Genomic DNA, 17872 nt, shown 5'->3' with positions numbered 1-17872 from the left:
GCTAAAAAGTACCCCAGGTACGTTGGAAGCAATACAAGGTACGTTAATAAAACCTAAAACCCCAGATGAAAAAGCAACATCTGAGGAGAAAACAAAATATAAAACGGAAATGGAAGGGTTTCAAAAATCAGATAGTCAGGCGCTGCTAATCCTCACGACTAACATGACAGAGGAGACACTACAAAAGGTGATGCGTTGTGAAACAGCGAGCGAGATGTGGAAAGAGCTCCATAGACTCTATGACGGGGCAAAAGAAGACCGAAGCTACGACCTGTGCATGAGGTTCTTCCGCTACCAGAAGAGTGAAGAGCACGACATGGCTACGCATATTTCAAATCTTAAAACTCTATGGTATGATCTGAACAAAGAAATTGAGGGAGATAACCTGCCAGAAATGCTATTAATATGCAAAATTTTGGACACACTTCCTGAACAATACTTTAGCTTCAAATCAAGTTGGCTTTTAATGAATAAAAGTGACAGGAACATAGAGAACTTGACTACACAAGTATGCGCACACGAGAGGTCTCTAAATCAGAAAAGTAGTGAAGAAGCCGGAGGAAGCAACGAACTACTTATGTTACGAGGGAATAAACAGTACGAAAAGAAAAGAAATAAGAAGTTCAAGAAATGCAATTACTGTGGAGAAGGCTTTCACAAAGTCACAGCCTGCAAGAAGTGGATTGCGGATGGTAGACCTCCTAAACCTCCGAAGCAAACCTCTAATATTGCGACATTGACACTGACTGACCTCGCTCTTACCTGCGAAATAAAGAATACGGATCCATACTCGTGGTATGTAGATAATGGCTCGACAAGCCACGTCTCTAACAGAAGAGATATATATCAAAATTTCGAAAAGTTTGACGAGTCTTCTACTAGAGTAATGACAGCCAGCGGACAGGAGATACAAGCCCTAGGAAAAGGCTCAATCCATCTTGAAGCTGACATTAACGGCCACAAAGAGATAGTAATCCTTTCAAACGTATGGTACATACCAAGCATCAAACGAAACTTATTTTCCGTGCTGTACGCGCAAGATACGCTGAAAAATAGCTGTTTTAAGTCAAATGGCCTGTCTTGTAGTTTGAAGAATGATGAAAGAGTGCTATTACTTGGAAACCGAGTCAAATATGGCGATTTATACAAACTTAACGTCAAGGTATTGATGCCGAAGCTTGAAGTGAACCAATTATCGGCACCTCAGAATCTTCAACTCTACCATGAACGCCTGGGACATCAGAACAAGAGACATGTGGCAAAACTGATACACCAAGAGCTTGGAGTAAAGTTAAACTCAAGTTCATCAGATATTTGTGAAGGCTGTGTTTTTGGAAAGAGCCATAGGCAAAAATTTGGTATGAGACCAAAAACCACAAAAGCTGGAGAAATAATAAGCACCGACGTATGCGGTCCTTTCCCCTACTCGATCTCGAAGTGCAGATACTATGTCCTGTTCAAAGACGCTTACTCCAAGTATCGTTGGATATACTTTCTAAAACAGAAGTCTGAAGTGCACGCTCGGATGAAGGATTTTCTTGCTGAAGCGAAAACTTCTGGACACGTAATTCAAGAACTATTAAGCGATAATGGAGGAGAATTTGACAACGAACTGGTGCGGAATACTTTGAGAAAATACGGAATCAAACAAAGATTCACCATGCCATACACTCCTGAGCAGAATATGCCCACAGAAAGAGAAAATCGCACGGTCGTAGAGATGACAAGGACACTGATGCACGCCCGCAATAAGATCCCAGAAGGTCTATGGGCTGAAGTAACAAACGCATCTGTGTACATCCTAAACAGGACAGGGCCTACTCCTGTAGAAGGAAAGTCTCCGCACGAGCTTTGGTATGGCAAGAAGCCTAGAATTGATCACCTAAAGGTAATAGGATGCGACTGCTACGTCCATATCCCAAAGCAAAAAAGGACTAGTAAGTTGGACAAAAAAGCAAAAGCAGGAATACTCATTGGGTATGACGGCGATGAAGGTTACAGAGTTTTTAATATAGAGGAGCTAAAACTTGTCAGATCCCGAGATGTTGTCTTCGATGAAGCACCTCTACCTGAGAAAACCAAGATTGGTAGAAACTTGAAAACACCTCAGCCTGAAACAAACACCTATGACTTTCCTTTGTCTCTTACAGATTCTGAAACTGCTAGCAAGACGAGTCACTCTCGTCGACTTGGAGAGGGTCCCATCGAAGAGGGTTGCCGTGAGGTGAGTTGTGACACTACTACACCTATAGAAGCAAGCGTGGGAGAGGACTTCCGCGAGGTGAGTCACACTGGTGCACCTTTAGAAGCAAGCGTCGAAGATGACTACAGCGAACAATGCCATGCTCATCCACCTTCAGAGGCAAGCGTCATAGAGGATTATGAGTCAATGGAAGAAGAAGAGACAACAGATATTGAACCTCCGACACGACAGCTACGCGATCGGAACCAGATAAAACCTCCGAAGTGGTTTAGTTTTTATCAATTTCTCAATGAGGCTATATCTGTCTCTGAACCCACCTCGTACCAAGACGTCCTAAGAAGCCCTGAAAAAGAGAAGTGGATAGAAGCTACGAACAATGAAGTTCAATCCCTACAAGGAAACCAAACCTGGGAATTGACGACTCTACCTAAAAATAGAAAAGCACTAAGATGCAAATGGGTCTTTAAAATCAAAAGAAACCCTAACGGTACAGTCGACAAGTATAAAGCACGATTAGTCGCTGTTGGATATACACAAAAGAAGGGTATCGATTATGACCAAACGTTTAGCCCTGTAGCGAAAATGAGCACAATCCGGATGTTACTTAGTATTGCTGCTAATGAGGGTTTAATACTCAGACAGTTTGACGTGGCTACTGCTTTCCTTTACGGAACTGTCAAGGAAGAAATCTTTATGCGACAGCCAGAGGGATACGACGATGGAACGAATCGAGTATGCAAACTGAAAAGAAGCCTATACGGGTTGAAGCAGGCGCCTAAGTGTTGGAACGAGTGCATCCATGACTTTCTTATAGGGTCAGGTTTCATTCAGAGCGAAGCAGACCCTTGTGTCTATGTCAGAGAACGAGGACAGAAGAAAATACTGCTCGCACTATATGTAGATGACGGATTATTGGCCGCGTCAGACGCAAAAGAGGCTAATGACTTCATTAACATTGAATTAAAAGGACGTTTTAAAATCACCACGAAGGTACCGTCCTATTTTCTGGGGCTTGAAATAGATCAACACAAAGATGGTACTATTAAAGTCCACCAAACGGCTTACACAAGAAAATTGCTTGAAAAGTATGGAATGAGTAACTGTAAGGAGGTTGGAACACCCATTCTAAAGCCTGAAAGAGAAATGGAGGATCGTAAAAGTCCTGACCAGTTAGACTTCCCTTACCGGCAAGCCGTTGGGTCCTTATCGTACTTAATGGTTGGGACGAGACCAGATATTGCATATGCAGTTGGAGTTGTATCACGGAACCTAGATAAACCTACCTCAAGCAATGTACAACAAGTAAAAAGAATACTTAGATATTTGAAGGGAACTGTCGATACAGGGCTTGAGTATAAGAAAGGTGAAAAGCGTCTGGTGTGCTACAGCGATGCCGATCACGGTGGAGACGATGAGACGGGGTGCTCCACTAGTGGAATATTATGCCTATATGCTGGTTCAGCAATATCATGGCGCAGTTCGAAGCAAACTGTCATCGCACTATCATCTACAGAGGCGGAGATAGTAGCGGCCAGTGACGCCAGCCGTGAGATTGTTTGGCTAAGGAGATTGTTCCAAGACCTGAAAATAAAACTTGATACGCCAATTTTGCGCATTGACAATGAGTCTGCAATCAAGCTTGCGTACAATCCTCCATATGAGCAACACCGGAAGACGAAACACATAAAACTGAAACACTTCTATGTGAGACAGTGTGTATCTGAAAAAGATATAACAATTGAGCAAGTACCGACAGCAGATCAACTTGCCGATATGTTTACGAAACCTCTTTACAAACCAAGATTGATTAAACTGTGCGAAGCCTTAGGCTTGCCTTTGGCTTGAAAAGAGAGGGAATATTAAGGATGAACATCCTCTTTACACTTGAAGTGTTGTCTTTTTAATATATTCTGTTGCTATGAAACATTGTTGATTTGACTGTTACTTTTGACTTATCTGAATACAATTATAAACGCAAACTCTATTCTTGTTATACTTTAATAGAAATTACTCAGTACCAATCTCACACTTGCGTGCTATACGTTCGAGCATTAGTAAGAAATGCTCTTTAAAAAATACGACGGAAAAAAAATGCATTGGATTTCCACTAATGTGCCGACAAACATGGTACAGACTGCGCCAAGAAGGTTTGATGGTGTGTTCTGAGGTGTGTTCTTAGATACAATCGACGTCAAAGATATGTTTACACTTTTGCACCTTACTCCTTTGTAATAAGGCGAAAAGTGTAAACATATTTTTAAAGTCGACTGTACCTACAGAAAGTACGTTATTCAGTGTCGTCGTGTAAGGCAATCCAACGTAGGTACATCCTTATCGAATCGCACCAAAATCATGGTAGGTATGCTTCAAAATTTGGCTTGGCACCGACTTCAAACATATCAGTTGGTAACGCATAGACTTCAAAAAGGATAATATTTTATTTCATCCTTTTTGAAGTCGGTTTGCTTTTTTTTGTAAAAAGTTTTTATTTTTCCATTTTTAGTTTTAACGCATTGTTAAGAGCGCGACGCATGAATGAAAAACAAGATCATGTTTAACACTAAATTCGTGTACCTGTTTCTTTAATAAATATGTAATCAGGAATTTTCTCGAGTCCGTCTGGGAAATTATAATTCCTGTCACTACTACACTAAATCCATCCTCCGCCCCGCCACTGACCCAATCCCTCAACGCCCCGATCACTCAACCTCACAGCGCATCAACTCCTGATCCAGGAACCCCTCGACCCTGAACCAGAAATTTTCTCGAGTCCGTCTAGGAAATTATAATTCCTGTTAACTAAATCCATCCGCCCGCCCCGCCACTGACCCAATCCCTCAGCCCCCCGATCACTCAACCTCACAGCACATCAACCCCTGATCCAGGAACCCCTCGATCCTGAACCAGCAACCCTTCAACCGCCATTCCCCGACCCCTTAATCCCTGACCCCTTAACTCCTAACCCTAATCCCCGATCAGTAGCCTTACCAGCTTACCACGAGTTTGACATTGATATATTCGCTAGCATGTTTGTAACTTACTTCCTATGCATCTCGCTCGTACTAACCTTAGTGTAAGCGAGATGCATAAAAAGTTACATTTAGATGCATAAGACGTTAGCGAATGTGTCAATGTCAAACTCGTGGTAAGGCTACAGTTGCGGTACATCAAATTGGTGGTTTTCGGAAGCAAATGCTCGAGTTACTTTAGAAAACCCCGAAATCACTTAACACGTGCCTTTAAAAATTGAGGAGTTCCCTCAATTCCTCATGGATTCCATCATCAGGCCAGAACCAAAAATAATACGGAAACACCTTGGAGGTAACTTCTTCCAAACAAAAAAATAATTACTTACTCAAATCGGACCACGGGTTCCGGAGTAATCTACACTTATAAAATCATCATCATTTATCATCAACAATCATCATCATCAGGTCCACTCCATCAAATTAGTGGTTTTTAAGAGGAAATGCTTGATTTGCTTAAGACAATACCCAAATCACCATACATGTGCCTTTAAAAATTGAGGAGTTCCCTCAATTCTTCACGGATCCCATCATCAGAACAGCACCAGATTAATGTGGGACGCTCTTGGAGGCAGTTCCCTTCAAACAAAAAAAGAATTGCTCAAATCGGACCACGGGTCTCGGAATAATCGCTGAACGTCGTACATTTTAAGAAATCGTCATGATTATCATCAAAACAATCATCATCATCAGGTCCACTTCATCAAATTGGTGGTTTTCGAGAGAAAATGCTCGAGTTGCTTAAGAAAACACCCAAATCACCCTACATGTGCATTTAAAAATTGAGGAGTTCCCTCAATTCCTCATGGATCCCATCATCAGAACAGCACCAGATTAATGTGGGACCACCTTGGAAGTACCTCCTTTCGAACAAAAAAACCGGGCAAGTGCGAGTCGGACTCGCGCACGAAGGGTTCCGTACCATAATGCAAAAAAAAAAAACGAAAAAAAGCAAAAAAAAAACGGTCACCCATCCAAGTACTGACCACTCCCGACGTTGCTTAACTTTGGTCAAAAATCACGTTTGTTGTATGGGAGCCCCATTTAAATCTTTATTTTATTCTGTTTTTAGTATTTGTTGTTATAGCGGCAACAGAAATACATCATCTGTGAAAATTTCAACTGTCTAGCTATCACGGTTCGTGAGATACAGCCTGGTGACAGACGGACGGACGGACGGACGGACGGACGGACGGACGGACAGCGAAGTCTTAGTAATAGGGTACGGAACCCTAAAAAGAACTACTCAAATCGGATCACAGGTGCCCGAGTAATCGCTGAACATACTTACATTTAAAGAAATCATCATCATTATCATCAAAATAATCATCATCATCAGGTCTACTTCATCAAATTGGTTGTTTTCGGGAGAAAATGCTCGAGTTGCTTAAGAAAACGCCCAAAACACCATGCATGTGCCTTTAAAAATTGAGGAGTTCCCTCAATTCGTCATGGATCCCATCATCAGAACAGAACTAAATTAAAATGGGACCAACTCGGAGGTAGCTCCTTTCAAACAAGAATTACTCAAATCGGATGTCGGAGTAATCGGTGAACGTACATAGAAAAAAAAAAAAAATAGCCACAACCGAATACAGAACCTCCTCCTTCTATGAAATTGAAGTCGGTTAAAAAGGCGGCAAAATTGTAAAATATTTTAGACGCGAATGATTAATCAGTGATATCGTGGAAATTTTGAATTTCGCCCTTTCGCACCTTTTTCTACTAACGAATTAAGTAGTTGATGAAAGAGGTTTTAATCATTATGACAATATTGACAACAGTTGACAACATAATTTTATTGACAATTATTATTTCAACTAAGTACCATAACAATATTTTAAAATATTATGCCTTAATGAAGTTTATAAATACTACATTGAAATGGCGTGAAAAAATAGGTAGGTAAATTATTGAAACTCTGAGTAGATATTCTCATAAATATTTTATTTATTATCACATTTATCACCGCTTCCTTAAAGTTACCATGTGTCCCGATACGGGAATGAGCAAGATCTCTATTTTCAAAGTACCGCATGGTTTAGCTGAAACTTCATACGTTCGAAGGATGCTTGCAAGCAGACTCTTTATGGCAAGCATTCCGAAATAGCGGCCTGAAAGTAAAGTGAAATAATTAATAGTTATTTGTTTTACAAGGGGGCAAAGTAGTTGTTTAACCGCTCGTGCTAATATTGATACCCGAGCAAGCGAAAGATTCCAAAATTGAACCACGAGCGTAGCGAAGAAAATACAGAACTGTAAGATATTAAACAAAAACAAACCAAATCGAATCCAAATGAATGTAATTAAACATTTATCATTAAAAGTCATCATTTAAAAGTAAATTCTACCAGCAAACATAAGAAAACAACTCAAAATTGGTATGGTAAAAATAATTTTAATGTAGGTATATTTGCTTCCTTACCAATGCAATTTCTGCCTCCATAGCTGAAAGGAATGAAGGCGCAGGGATGGCGGTCGACGGAGTTTTCCGGCAAGAAACGGTCCGGGCGAAAGTCGTCGGCGTCGGGCCCCCACAGCCTCTTGGAGCGGTGCAGCACGAACGGCACTATGGCGCAGCCCACGCCGGCGGGCAGTGTGCAGGTAGCTGAAAATGTAAGTTATAGCTGGTCAAACCGTACATAAGAACAAAAAAAACTATACTCATCCTTTTCTTTTGGGTGCTAGTACTAGTGTAAGACAAAGATAGTATGATTCTCTCTGTCTATGTTTGAAATGAGACAGTCCTTTGACAAACATTAATTTTAAAATGTTTAGGTACCCCCTTATTAATAAATCTTTACGGGCCTGATTTAGTTAAATTATATTTTGTCCCTTTCTTTTAAATACATAAGTCAAAATGACAGATAAAGACAAACGATTATTAGCTAATTGAGCTAGAAAGCTCAAGTGAGCGCGTTTATGAATAAGGGGGTTAAACTATAGTAGGTAATTTGTTGTAAACGGATCGGAGAGCATGCGTTTCGGTAAAATATCGTCTCTCAAATACTGGAAAAAGCTATACCTATAGAACACAAAGTAATTTAAATAAAATCTAAACTTTAATAAATCTTATATTTTAATTCGAAAAATATGGTTTCAAGTCAGTTCCCAATGTTCCCCCATCCCATTCCTGTCACAAGCCGCTCGTATACCTACTCTGGCAAACCCACTTTGCAAGTAGAAAAAGGCGCGAAATTCAAATTTTCTACCCTTAGCACGTAATTTTTTTTTTTAATTTCACGGTTTTTCAACTGACAGAGATGGCTTACCAAACTAAAAAATATTGTATAACGTAATACCCGCTTTAAGAATTTGCCAATTTAGGGTAACATGGGGGTTCTAGTTCTGAAAGTGATTTTAGAGAATCATTTAGTATGCCATCTATAGTTAGCTGCCGAAAATTTTTCGCTGCTAAATTAACAAAGTAAATTTTAAATCAAGTTTTCAGCTGATCATTTATTTATGTAAGTACATAGTCGACACGTACATAATTTTAATTCAGTCTGTGTTTCTCTCGCGATTACCGGAACCACTGTATACAGCCGCATTGTCTCTTTTATGGCCCGTTCCAAGTATTCCATTTTGTTTAAATCTTCCTTAGTAGGGATCCTTTTAGATTCGCCGAATATTTGTTTTAACCTGAAATAAAAACAATGATGCATTTTATTATAGACACACACTTAATGTTTAATAAAATAATCCATTATCTAACCTACTAAACACCTATTTACTGAACATAACCTACATAAATATAGGTGGTACCTAACGTTTTGTTCTAACTAATGGCCTCCTTCGACTGCTTGCTGAGCACAGGTAAAATTGTTAGCCTAAAACACATTAATTACCTTAAAATACCTACCTAATTTGAATGAGCATATCGAAAATTAAGTACCTACTTAACAAGGAGCAAATCTCGCTCCTTGTTAAGTAGGTACATATACATACTATGTACATATATGCATATTCTTTACACAAACATACAGAAATACAGAGGCAAAAAACGATCAGTTCTAGCGCGAAAAAATATCTAGTCGATATAGGTAGGTAGGTAGTTGTTGTTTTCCTGTCGCCAGTGGACAGTGCCTTAGTGATTACCTATACTATTACCTAGTTTTACCTGTTCTAACATCTAAATTCATTGTTGTTACCTATCATATCTATTAATTAGATAATTAAGTAATTTGCTCACTCTCTATACACTTTATCCTGCTCTCCCGTATGGCTGCCAAGCAGGACAAGCGCGTAGGCCACTACCAGCGAGGTAGTGTCATTTCCAGCTATAGTTATGGAGTCGATGTGCTCTCGTAGCTGTTCGTCGCTGAATGGATAGTCTCGGCTCAGCAGCATGTCTAATATGTCGCGTCTGCCGTCTGCAAGTTAAGGAAACAATTATTATACAGTCAGCAGTAAAATATATTATTCCTTTTACGATTTTTTTTGTGTTCAGATTTCTTTTGACACCACGCCTGCATAGCTATTTACTTCTGTTACTGACTGCACCTTAGGATCCTGGGTGAGAAGCCTTCACTGCACAATATAAGTAAAGCCAATGTCGATACGAAGTAAGCGCTCTTTACCTCATTCAATGATTAGCGACCCGCCCCGACTTCGCACGGGTTACACAAAACTCACAAGAATCACTCTATTGATAGGTGAAAAACTGCATGAAAATCCATTCAGTAGTTTTTTTCGCGAACATACATACACACCTTCTCTTTAGACAGACGTGGCGGGGGACTTTGTTTTATAAGGTGTAGTGATATAGAGATAGAGATTTTGGCGTCACTTTTTTAACAGATCTGCTTAGCTTTTTAAAAACGAGTAAAAGACAAACAAAAAAATGAGGCAGAATCATATACCTACATTCCGCTTGAATTCCCTCTCTTCGGCAATGAGCCATAACCATAAGTATACGTACCACTCATACCTTACTTAAATCCACCTTCAATAATAATAATAACATCCAAATCTGCCCAAATATTGGCAGCATTATGTTTACCTTCATATCCTGTGGGACTCGCATTAAAATTTTCCCTCAAGAGCCTTTTCTTTCTAATTACCTGAAACAATCATGGAATTCAGACTTGAAAACCCTATCTCTTATGTATTAGGTAAGTACATTTATTCGTAAGTCGATGAGTGTTATCAAAAGTTTATAGTGGTCTAAATCAAAGGATCTGGCAGTAGCAATGCTCGTTTTCTCCCTCTGTGTGCCCTACATATGTATTGTGCGTGCCATGGCATTAGCTTAAAAGAGTTTGAGAGAGCTTATGTTGCAGCTAGGTTTTTAACAGGCGTATGCTGGAATACGATATGAATTGCATTAAATAAATTAAGTGTCCTTAAGAGTCACGGAGGAACTGCCTTAGAATGTACAATAAAAGTGGGGATACTATATTCGTAAGATAATGTGTCATTATCTTACGAACTCTCACATACTCTCACATTGTTGGGCGACATGAATCTAGGATATACCTGGATCTGGCATGAGTGGTGGGGGTAACTGACAGAACGGGATAGTCTTATGTATCTTTCAGTAGGAGTAGCAGCGAAAGAGCTATTATTCTTTGTCCTTGTCACAGTCTCACATTTTACTTGTTCCCCACCTTTTTTATAGTATGGATAATGGTGGCCAACAAATGAATTCGACCAATCACAGTGTCGCATTTGCGTATGTTTTGTCCCTCACGGTGGCACGCGTATACCACTTCTATACAATCCTACCTTCTATGTTGGGCGATGATATTCGTATCTAAAGGCTCCAGTACACAGTGGTCAAGGATGGTCCATGCCAAGCCATGCTTTGCAATGCGCAACAGTAGGCCTATATCACGTAGGTGTTCACACAATGGTGCATCAAAAAAAAAAAACAAAAATCAAAATCAAAATTGCAGGCTCTGATTGATATAAATCTATAATAAATTAATCCAGTGAAATTGTAGAATTTTGTAACGTGGCTCTTCTGCGTCAAATCCGGTAGTTCTGATTTTTTGCAGACTTATTTATGATGTTGGCCCAATTAATAATCCAAGTTTGTGACTTTGAGCGCCGAACGCAACTTTGTCAAAAATCGAAAAACCTGCGAAAATTTCGGTTTTTATTTAGTTTTGGGCGATTCTAACCCTAAAGGACTAGTTTTTGATAGTACCTTCCTTAGACGTTTTTAAAGAAGACTAAATTTGCTACAATACGAGATTAGAACTGTCTCTGTAGATTGAATAGTTTCCGATTTTTTTGAAATTGAGCTCGTAAGCTAAGTGAGTGCAGTGAGTATGCACTTTTGACTCAGGCGATGCCGCATGGCACGATTGTTCCTAAGGTCAAACAAAGCTGATTTGGCCCAGTAGCTACGAGATCGTACCGTGCATACCCCCCAAAAAGGGAGGGGAAAGGTCGGATCCCCAGGTCCAATCTTTGCTATATTTCTTCCTACTCTTAGGAACTAGGGCACGTTATATATCATTTTCATATAATTTAGGGATGAAAACATTATATTCATACTTTTAAAACGCCAAGTTAAGTGTTTTTTTAAAGATTTTTAACTTTTGACTTTGGCCATAATTACATTTCTATGGAAATCGTCACTCAATCCGGTTCATATTTTTACAAAAAAATGTATGAATGCCTGCTTTGAAGTGATACTTTATAGGATAAGGAAGCCCTAAATTATATGAAAATCATATATAACTTGCCCTAGTTGCTAAGAGCAGGAAGAAATATAGCTTAGATTGGACCTGGGGATCCGACCCTTTCCCCTCCCTTTTTGGGGGGTAGGCACGGTACGATTTCGTGGCTACCGCGCCAAATCAGCTTTGTTTGACCTTAGGAACAATCGTGCCAAGCGGCATCGCCTGAGTCAAAAGTGCATACTCACTGCACTCACTTAGCTTACGAGCTCAATTTCAAAAAAATCTAAATTTTGAAAGCCTTTATCTCGGAAACTATTCAATCTACAGAGACAGTTCTAATCTCGTATTGTAGCAAATTTAGTCTTCTTTAAAAACGTTTAAGAAAGATACTATCAAAAACTAGTCCTTTAGGGTTAGAACCGCCCAAAACTAAACAAAAACCAAAATTATCGCAGGTTTTTAGATTTTTGACAAAGTTGCGTTCGGCGCTCGAGGTCACCAACTTGGATTATTCATTGGACTAAGATCATAAATAAGTCTGCAAAAAATCAGAACTACCGGATTTGACGCAAACGCTAAATGTATAATTTTACTGTATTAAAACTGATAAGTCTCTTCATTGCTCCACAATAATGACATTTTGGGTTATTAACATTTAATCAAGCGGTCAAAATTTCAAGAAACTAAACAAACAATGGCGACTGTGTGAACACCACAGGCCACGGTACGCCACGATTCCTTTGAAGTGTGCCAAAAAACCGACATTTACCCGATTGCTCACCACGGCTGACAACTGACGGCAGTCGTCCGCCATTGCATACCATAGCCCCCTGTACACAATGGCCAGGGCGTGGCATGGCCCATCCTTCACCACTGTGTACTGGGGCCTTAAGACAGTGGGCAGGGATGCGCGCCATTGACTTATTAGGTTATCTCTAAGAGATAAGTACCTTGAAGGAAAAGTTCGCCTTTGTACTAAATGATGATTGTTTCATTTCATTTTTGTACAAGACTCTAACATTTTAAAATGTGGGAAGTATAAAATAAATTACTTCATCAGTAAACTGGTGGGTCAGCTGGATGTTTTCCTTCTGCACGCTGGCGTACGGCGTCAGATTGAAGACGGCGTCAAGTTGCAGCCACGCCTTGAACAGGCGCATGTTGATGATGGACATGACCGCGTTGCGCGCGCTCACGTACCCGTTCTCTGGTTTAAGTTGGAGATCCATTCGCTCCCCCATTGCGGTTTCTGAATAAAGGTAGTTGACATTATTTTTACATCACAATTTAACCTTTTGAACGCCAAACGGCGCATCCATTTGCCGTGCCACTGACGCCACGGGGGTAAAATTTAGTTTTGTGAATAAATAATGCTAACCTAAAAGTGGGGTGTTTTTCAGTACATTTTCATCAAAAAACGATCGACGTCAAATGCCGTCTTTGGCGTCGTTGTCACGATTTTGCGTTGACGTCAATTGTCGTCTGTGGCGTTCAAAAGGTTAAATCATAATCATTTAGGCTTATACTCTTATAAGCCTAAATGATTTAGGGCTCTATCCTTCTGGATAAGGCCCTAAATACCTAGAGTTGGCTTACGAGGTAACCGACGTGCTATTCCATTTTACAGTCAGTTAAATAAAACTATATGTAGGTAGGTATAAGTGGGGTTTAACCAGTAGTTTGCCTCTGTTGCCTAGTGAACACCGCCGGGTAAAAAAATCTTAAAAAAAAAAGTAAAACCGACTTCAAAAAGGACAAAATATAATATTATCACGTATCAATATATGTGATACGTGAAACGTTTGAAGTCGGTGCCGTGGCCGTCGCCAACGATACACAGCACACAAACACACAAAAAAACCGGGCAAGTGCGAGTCGGACTCGCGCACGAAGGGTTCCGTACCATAATGCAAAAAACGGCAAAAAAAACGGTCACCCATCCAAGTACTGACCCCGCCCGACGTTGCTTAACTTCGGTCAAAAATCACGTTTGTTGTATGGGAGCCCCACTTAAATCTTTATTTTATTCTGTTTTTAGTATTTGTTGTTATAGCGGCAACAGAAATACATCATCTGTGAAAATGTCAACTGTCTAGCTATCACGGTTCGTGAGATACAGCCTGGTGACAGACGGACGGACGGACGGACGGACGGACGGACAGCGGAGTCTTAGTAATAGGGTCCCGTTTTACCCTTTGGCTACGGAACCCTAAAAAAGGAAAAAGAAAGTCATAGAAAGAATTAATCAAATAACGGAGTGGTTTATAGACGCATACGTGAAGAGACACTAACCGAACACAATGTCCAATGAGCAGCGAGTGACGTACTTGAACACGTCGAACTCGGGCCCGCCCACGTTCTCCTGCAGCCTCTGGACCAGCACCTCGCTGTGTTTCCCAAACACCTCCGTATAGCTCTCCACCACTCGGTTGTGGAACAGGGGCAGGAGGAGACGTCTGTGAACTTTCCAGAGGTCCACTAAAATTTAAAGTTGTTTCTTGAGTCACACGGAGTTTTTAACGAATTTCTAAAATGTTTATAATATACAAAAATCCTTTTTATTGCACAACCTCAATGCGCTCCAGCAATGTATAAAGCTGTGTTGAAAAAACTTCTAGGGTCAAAAACCAAAGAGGAAAGAATCGAGTAGGTACCTTTGTTTGGAGAAAATTACTACTCTACAAACAAAACAAACAAACAAAATTTACTTTATTCATGTAGGCCTAGCAACAAGCTCTTATGAATCGTAATTAATCTTAATCTAATTATCAGAGCAATTTATTGATGTTAATATTATTCTATAATAAAATTGGATTATTATACATATCAAATTTAACACTAAAAATTTCACAAAAGGATCGTCAAACATTAAAAAGATTGTATAAAAAATACTAGTCTAGAATTTCTAGAATAAAATCTAAATGTCAAAAAAAAAAGCATAAGTAACAAAAGAAGTAGATAGTATTACATCGGAATATCCATTTCCTCATCAATAATCAAATATACCTAATAAATAAATAATCATTTCGAATAACAATTAATCCCACGTTGTAATATCATTCATGTAGTCTTGTGTGGTATAATAAGCTTTAGAAATAAGTTTACGCTTTACATAATTCTTAAATTTATTAATAGATAATTCAGTAAATAATCATTTCGAATAACAATTAATCCCACGTTGTAATATCATTCATGTAGTCTTGTGTGGTATAATAAGCTTTAGAAATAAGTTTACGCTTTACATAATTCTTAAATTTATTAATAGATAATTCAGTAATATGGTTTGGAAGTTTATTATAAAATCTTACACAATTACCCATGAATGATTTTTTAATTTTATGGAGCCGAGTGAAGGGCACTGCGAGCTTATGTTTATTTCTAGTATTAATATTATGAATTTCACAATTTTTCCTAAAATTTACAATATTTTTATGTACATACAGAATATTCTCATAAATGTATTGACAGTGCACTGTCATTATGTCAATTTCCTTAAATTTATCTCTAAGTGAGTCTCTATGGTTCATTTTGTATATTGCTCGAATAGCCCTCTTCTGCAGAACAAAAATGGTATTTATCTCTGAAGCACCGCCCCACAGTAAAATACCATATGCCATAATGCTATGGAAGTAACTAAAATATACTAATCGAGCTGTTTTCACATCAGTTAACTGACGGATTTTGCTCACTGCAAAAGCTGCAGAGCTCAGTCTATTCGAAAGAGTAGCAATATGGGGACCCCACTGGAGTTTAGAATCTAAAGTTATACCAAGAAAAACTGTACTATCAACTAATTCCAATTCCTCATCCTTCACAATGACACTTGTTTGCACATGCCTTATGTTACTACTAGTGACAAACTTAATACATTTAGTCTTTTTCTCATTTAACAGTAAATTATTAACATTGAACCAATTTACTACTTTTGAAATAGCATTGTTTACATCATTGTAAGCTTGTTGCTGTCGTTTGACTTTGAAAATAAGTGAGGTGTCGTCTGCAAACAATACTATATCATGGTGGGTCTTAACAAGGAATGGCAAGTCATTTATGTAGATAAGGAACTCTACTTGCCTCTTAAGGGTTCCCCCACATATTTCGACGCGGAATCGGCAAAATCCAACAGGAAAAAGCTTTATGTATGCGCAATAAGAGCGAAAAAGTCGTCGTTCGGCGACGCATCGACGGCTTATTCGTTCTTATTGCGCGGACATAGCCTTTTTCTATCGGATATTTTGCCGAATGCGCGTCGATATATCTGAGTGATCTAAGGGAGACCCTGTAAGGCATCAGGGTCTCATTTGATACGTACCCGGAGCCACAAAAAGTCCGTTTCCTAACCAAGTTCGAAGGAACTTATAAGATGCATCCTTTTGTAAACACTTCTCTAGCACTGTTTGTATATCCGCCGGATTCAAGATAACTGAAAATACAAAATATTTGCATAGTCATGTTTGTAAACTACACTCAGCACTGTCATATACTTTGAATACTTAGAGCATTTAATAACTGGAGTCGCCTTTAAGAGCTTACCCCTCTGCCGAAAAACTTGCACAATTGTGCAAACTTTTGTATGGACTGACATGGCTATTTGTACGTTACGTACAAATCATGTAGAAATAGCAATACATTTGACGTCCCCTCCCCCGCAAAAATCGGCAGACTGTTTCGTATAGAAAATGACAGCCATGACGTCTCCAGTTACTATAAATGCTCTAAGTTTGAATATTATGAAAAATAACTGAAGGTTATTTTTGAGGTGGGCTGGAGGGTTGAGGATTTAAGTGATGTGAGTGATTCTACCATGACAACCGCCGCAATGATTTTTTCTAATTGTCTGCGACAATTTTGAATCCACTAATTTTCAGAGTTACAGTAGAAAATCGAATTAAACGCCGTAACCCACGTGTATTACGTACTTGAGTAGGTGCAATAAATCCTCAAAAGTATTAAAATAGACCAATTAAGTTCGATAATAGGTAGGTATGTATACCCACCTATTATGGAACCCTAGCTGTAGGGCGTCCCACAACTTTGCCACATGGAGGGGAAGTACTTTAAATTAAATACTGTAGACAATGTGTAAAATGGTTGATTTTTTTTCCATTACCACATGCAGCAGGTTCGATTCCCGATTCAGACAGGCGATTATTTAAAATTCTTTAAATGTAGTTTGTATTGTTTTAAAAATAAAAATGAAGTCTTCTTTCAGTAAAATTTCCTATATACACTATACGGTATTTAAAGTACTTCCCCTCCATTGGCCTCCATATGGCAAAGTCGTGGGACGCCCTGTATATAAATAGGCGTGAGTTTTTCTCAATACGTACCGGCGTAGATAGTAGGCCCAATCCATACTTGGCCTAATCCTCCGGATGCTTCTATTTTATTAGCGAGTATTTGTATATTATTTAAAATTCCTGGAAAAAAAAATTAGGGCGATAGAATAAAAGTTTCACTTAAATATTGTATCTCCTTTGTGATACAATCTATGTATTTACGTTCCATAATAATGGTGTTCGATCTTACTTTCCGGCCCGCCAATAAACCAGTGCATGTGACCCAGCACCGGGAGCTGACCCACCGAAGGCAGTCTCCGGGACAACTCGTACAAATGCCCCCGGGTGCTTCTGAAATACGCATAATAACTAACACTTAACACAAACACTATCACCAATATCAACATTGTCCTGAACGTAAGTGGAAAACTAAACACCGACTTTTACGAGCTTCCCTTAACAGAGATTTCTTATACTGACAAGTGATGCGAGGTGGCAGTGAGTTTTATGTTTTTCATAGTTTTTTTTTATAATTTACCATAAATATTCCGAATGACCGGCCCACTACAAGAGACAAGTAAATAAGAAAAACAGTTTACGTACGTGTACGTAGTTGAGAACGCAAATAACTAAGCAGTAGGTATTATTGTGTAGAGGAGCCATTGCGAGCAGATGGCGTTACAGTTTATAACGGAGATGCCATCCGTAGGTACTAATATTATACATGTGTGC

The 17872-nt window shown here is 39.2% G+C and overlaps 1 protein-coding gene across 1 annotated transcript; it reads right to left on the bottom strand.

Moving 5' to 3' along the window:
* Positions 1-7190: 7190 nt before the first annotated feature.
* On the bottom strand, positions 7191-17637 carry LOC134797634 (cytochrome P450 4g15-like). The gene is made up of 10 exons (XM_063769966.1): positions 17391-17637; positions 17192-17281; positions 16174-16284; positions 14154-14339; positions 12914-13110; positions 10250-10292; positions 9422-9602; positions 8720-8871; positions 7655-7837; positions 7191-7343 (listed from the first exon to the last, which is right to left on the bottom strand). The coding sequence occupies exons 1-10, from the start codon at positions 17545-17547 to the stop codon at positions 7195-7197; spliced, it is 1449 nt and encodes a 482-aa protein (XP_063626036.1). The 5' UTR covers positions 17548-17637; the 3' UTR covers positions 7191-7194.
* Between the last annotated feature and the right edge of the window lie 235 nt (positions 17638-17872).

The sequence above is a fragment of the Cydia splendana genome, chromosome 15 (genome assembly GCF_910591565.1).
Source record: "Cydia splendana chromosome 15, ilCydSple1.2, whole genome shotgun sequence".
Classification (NCBI taxonomy): domain Eukaryota; kingdom Metazoa; phylum Arthropoda; class Insecta; order Lepidoptera; family Tortricidae; genus Cydia; species Cydia splendana.
This window is presented reverse-complemented; position numbering and strand designations above follow the sequence as displayed.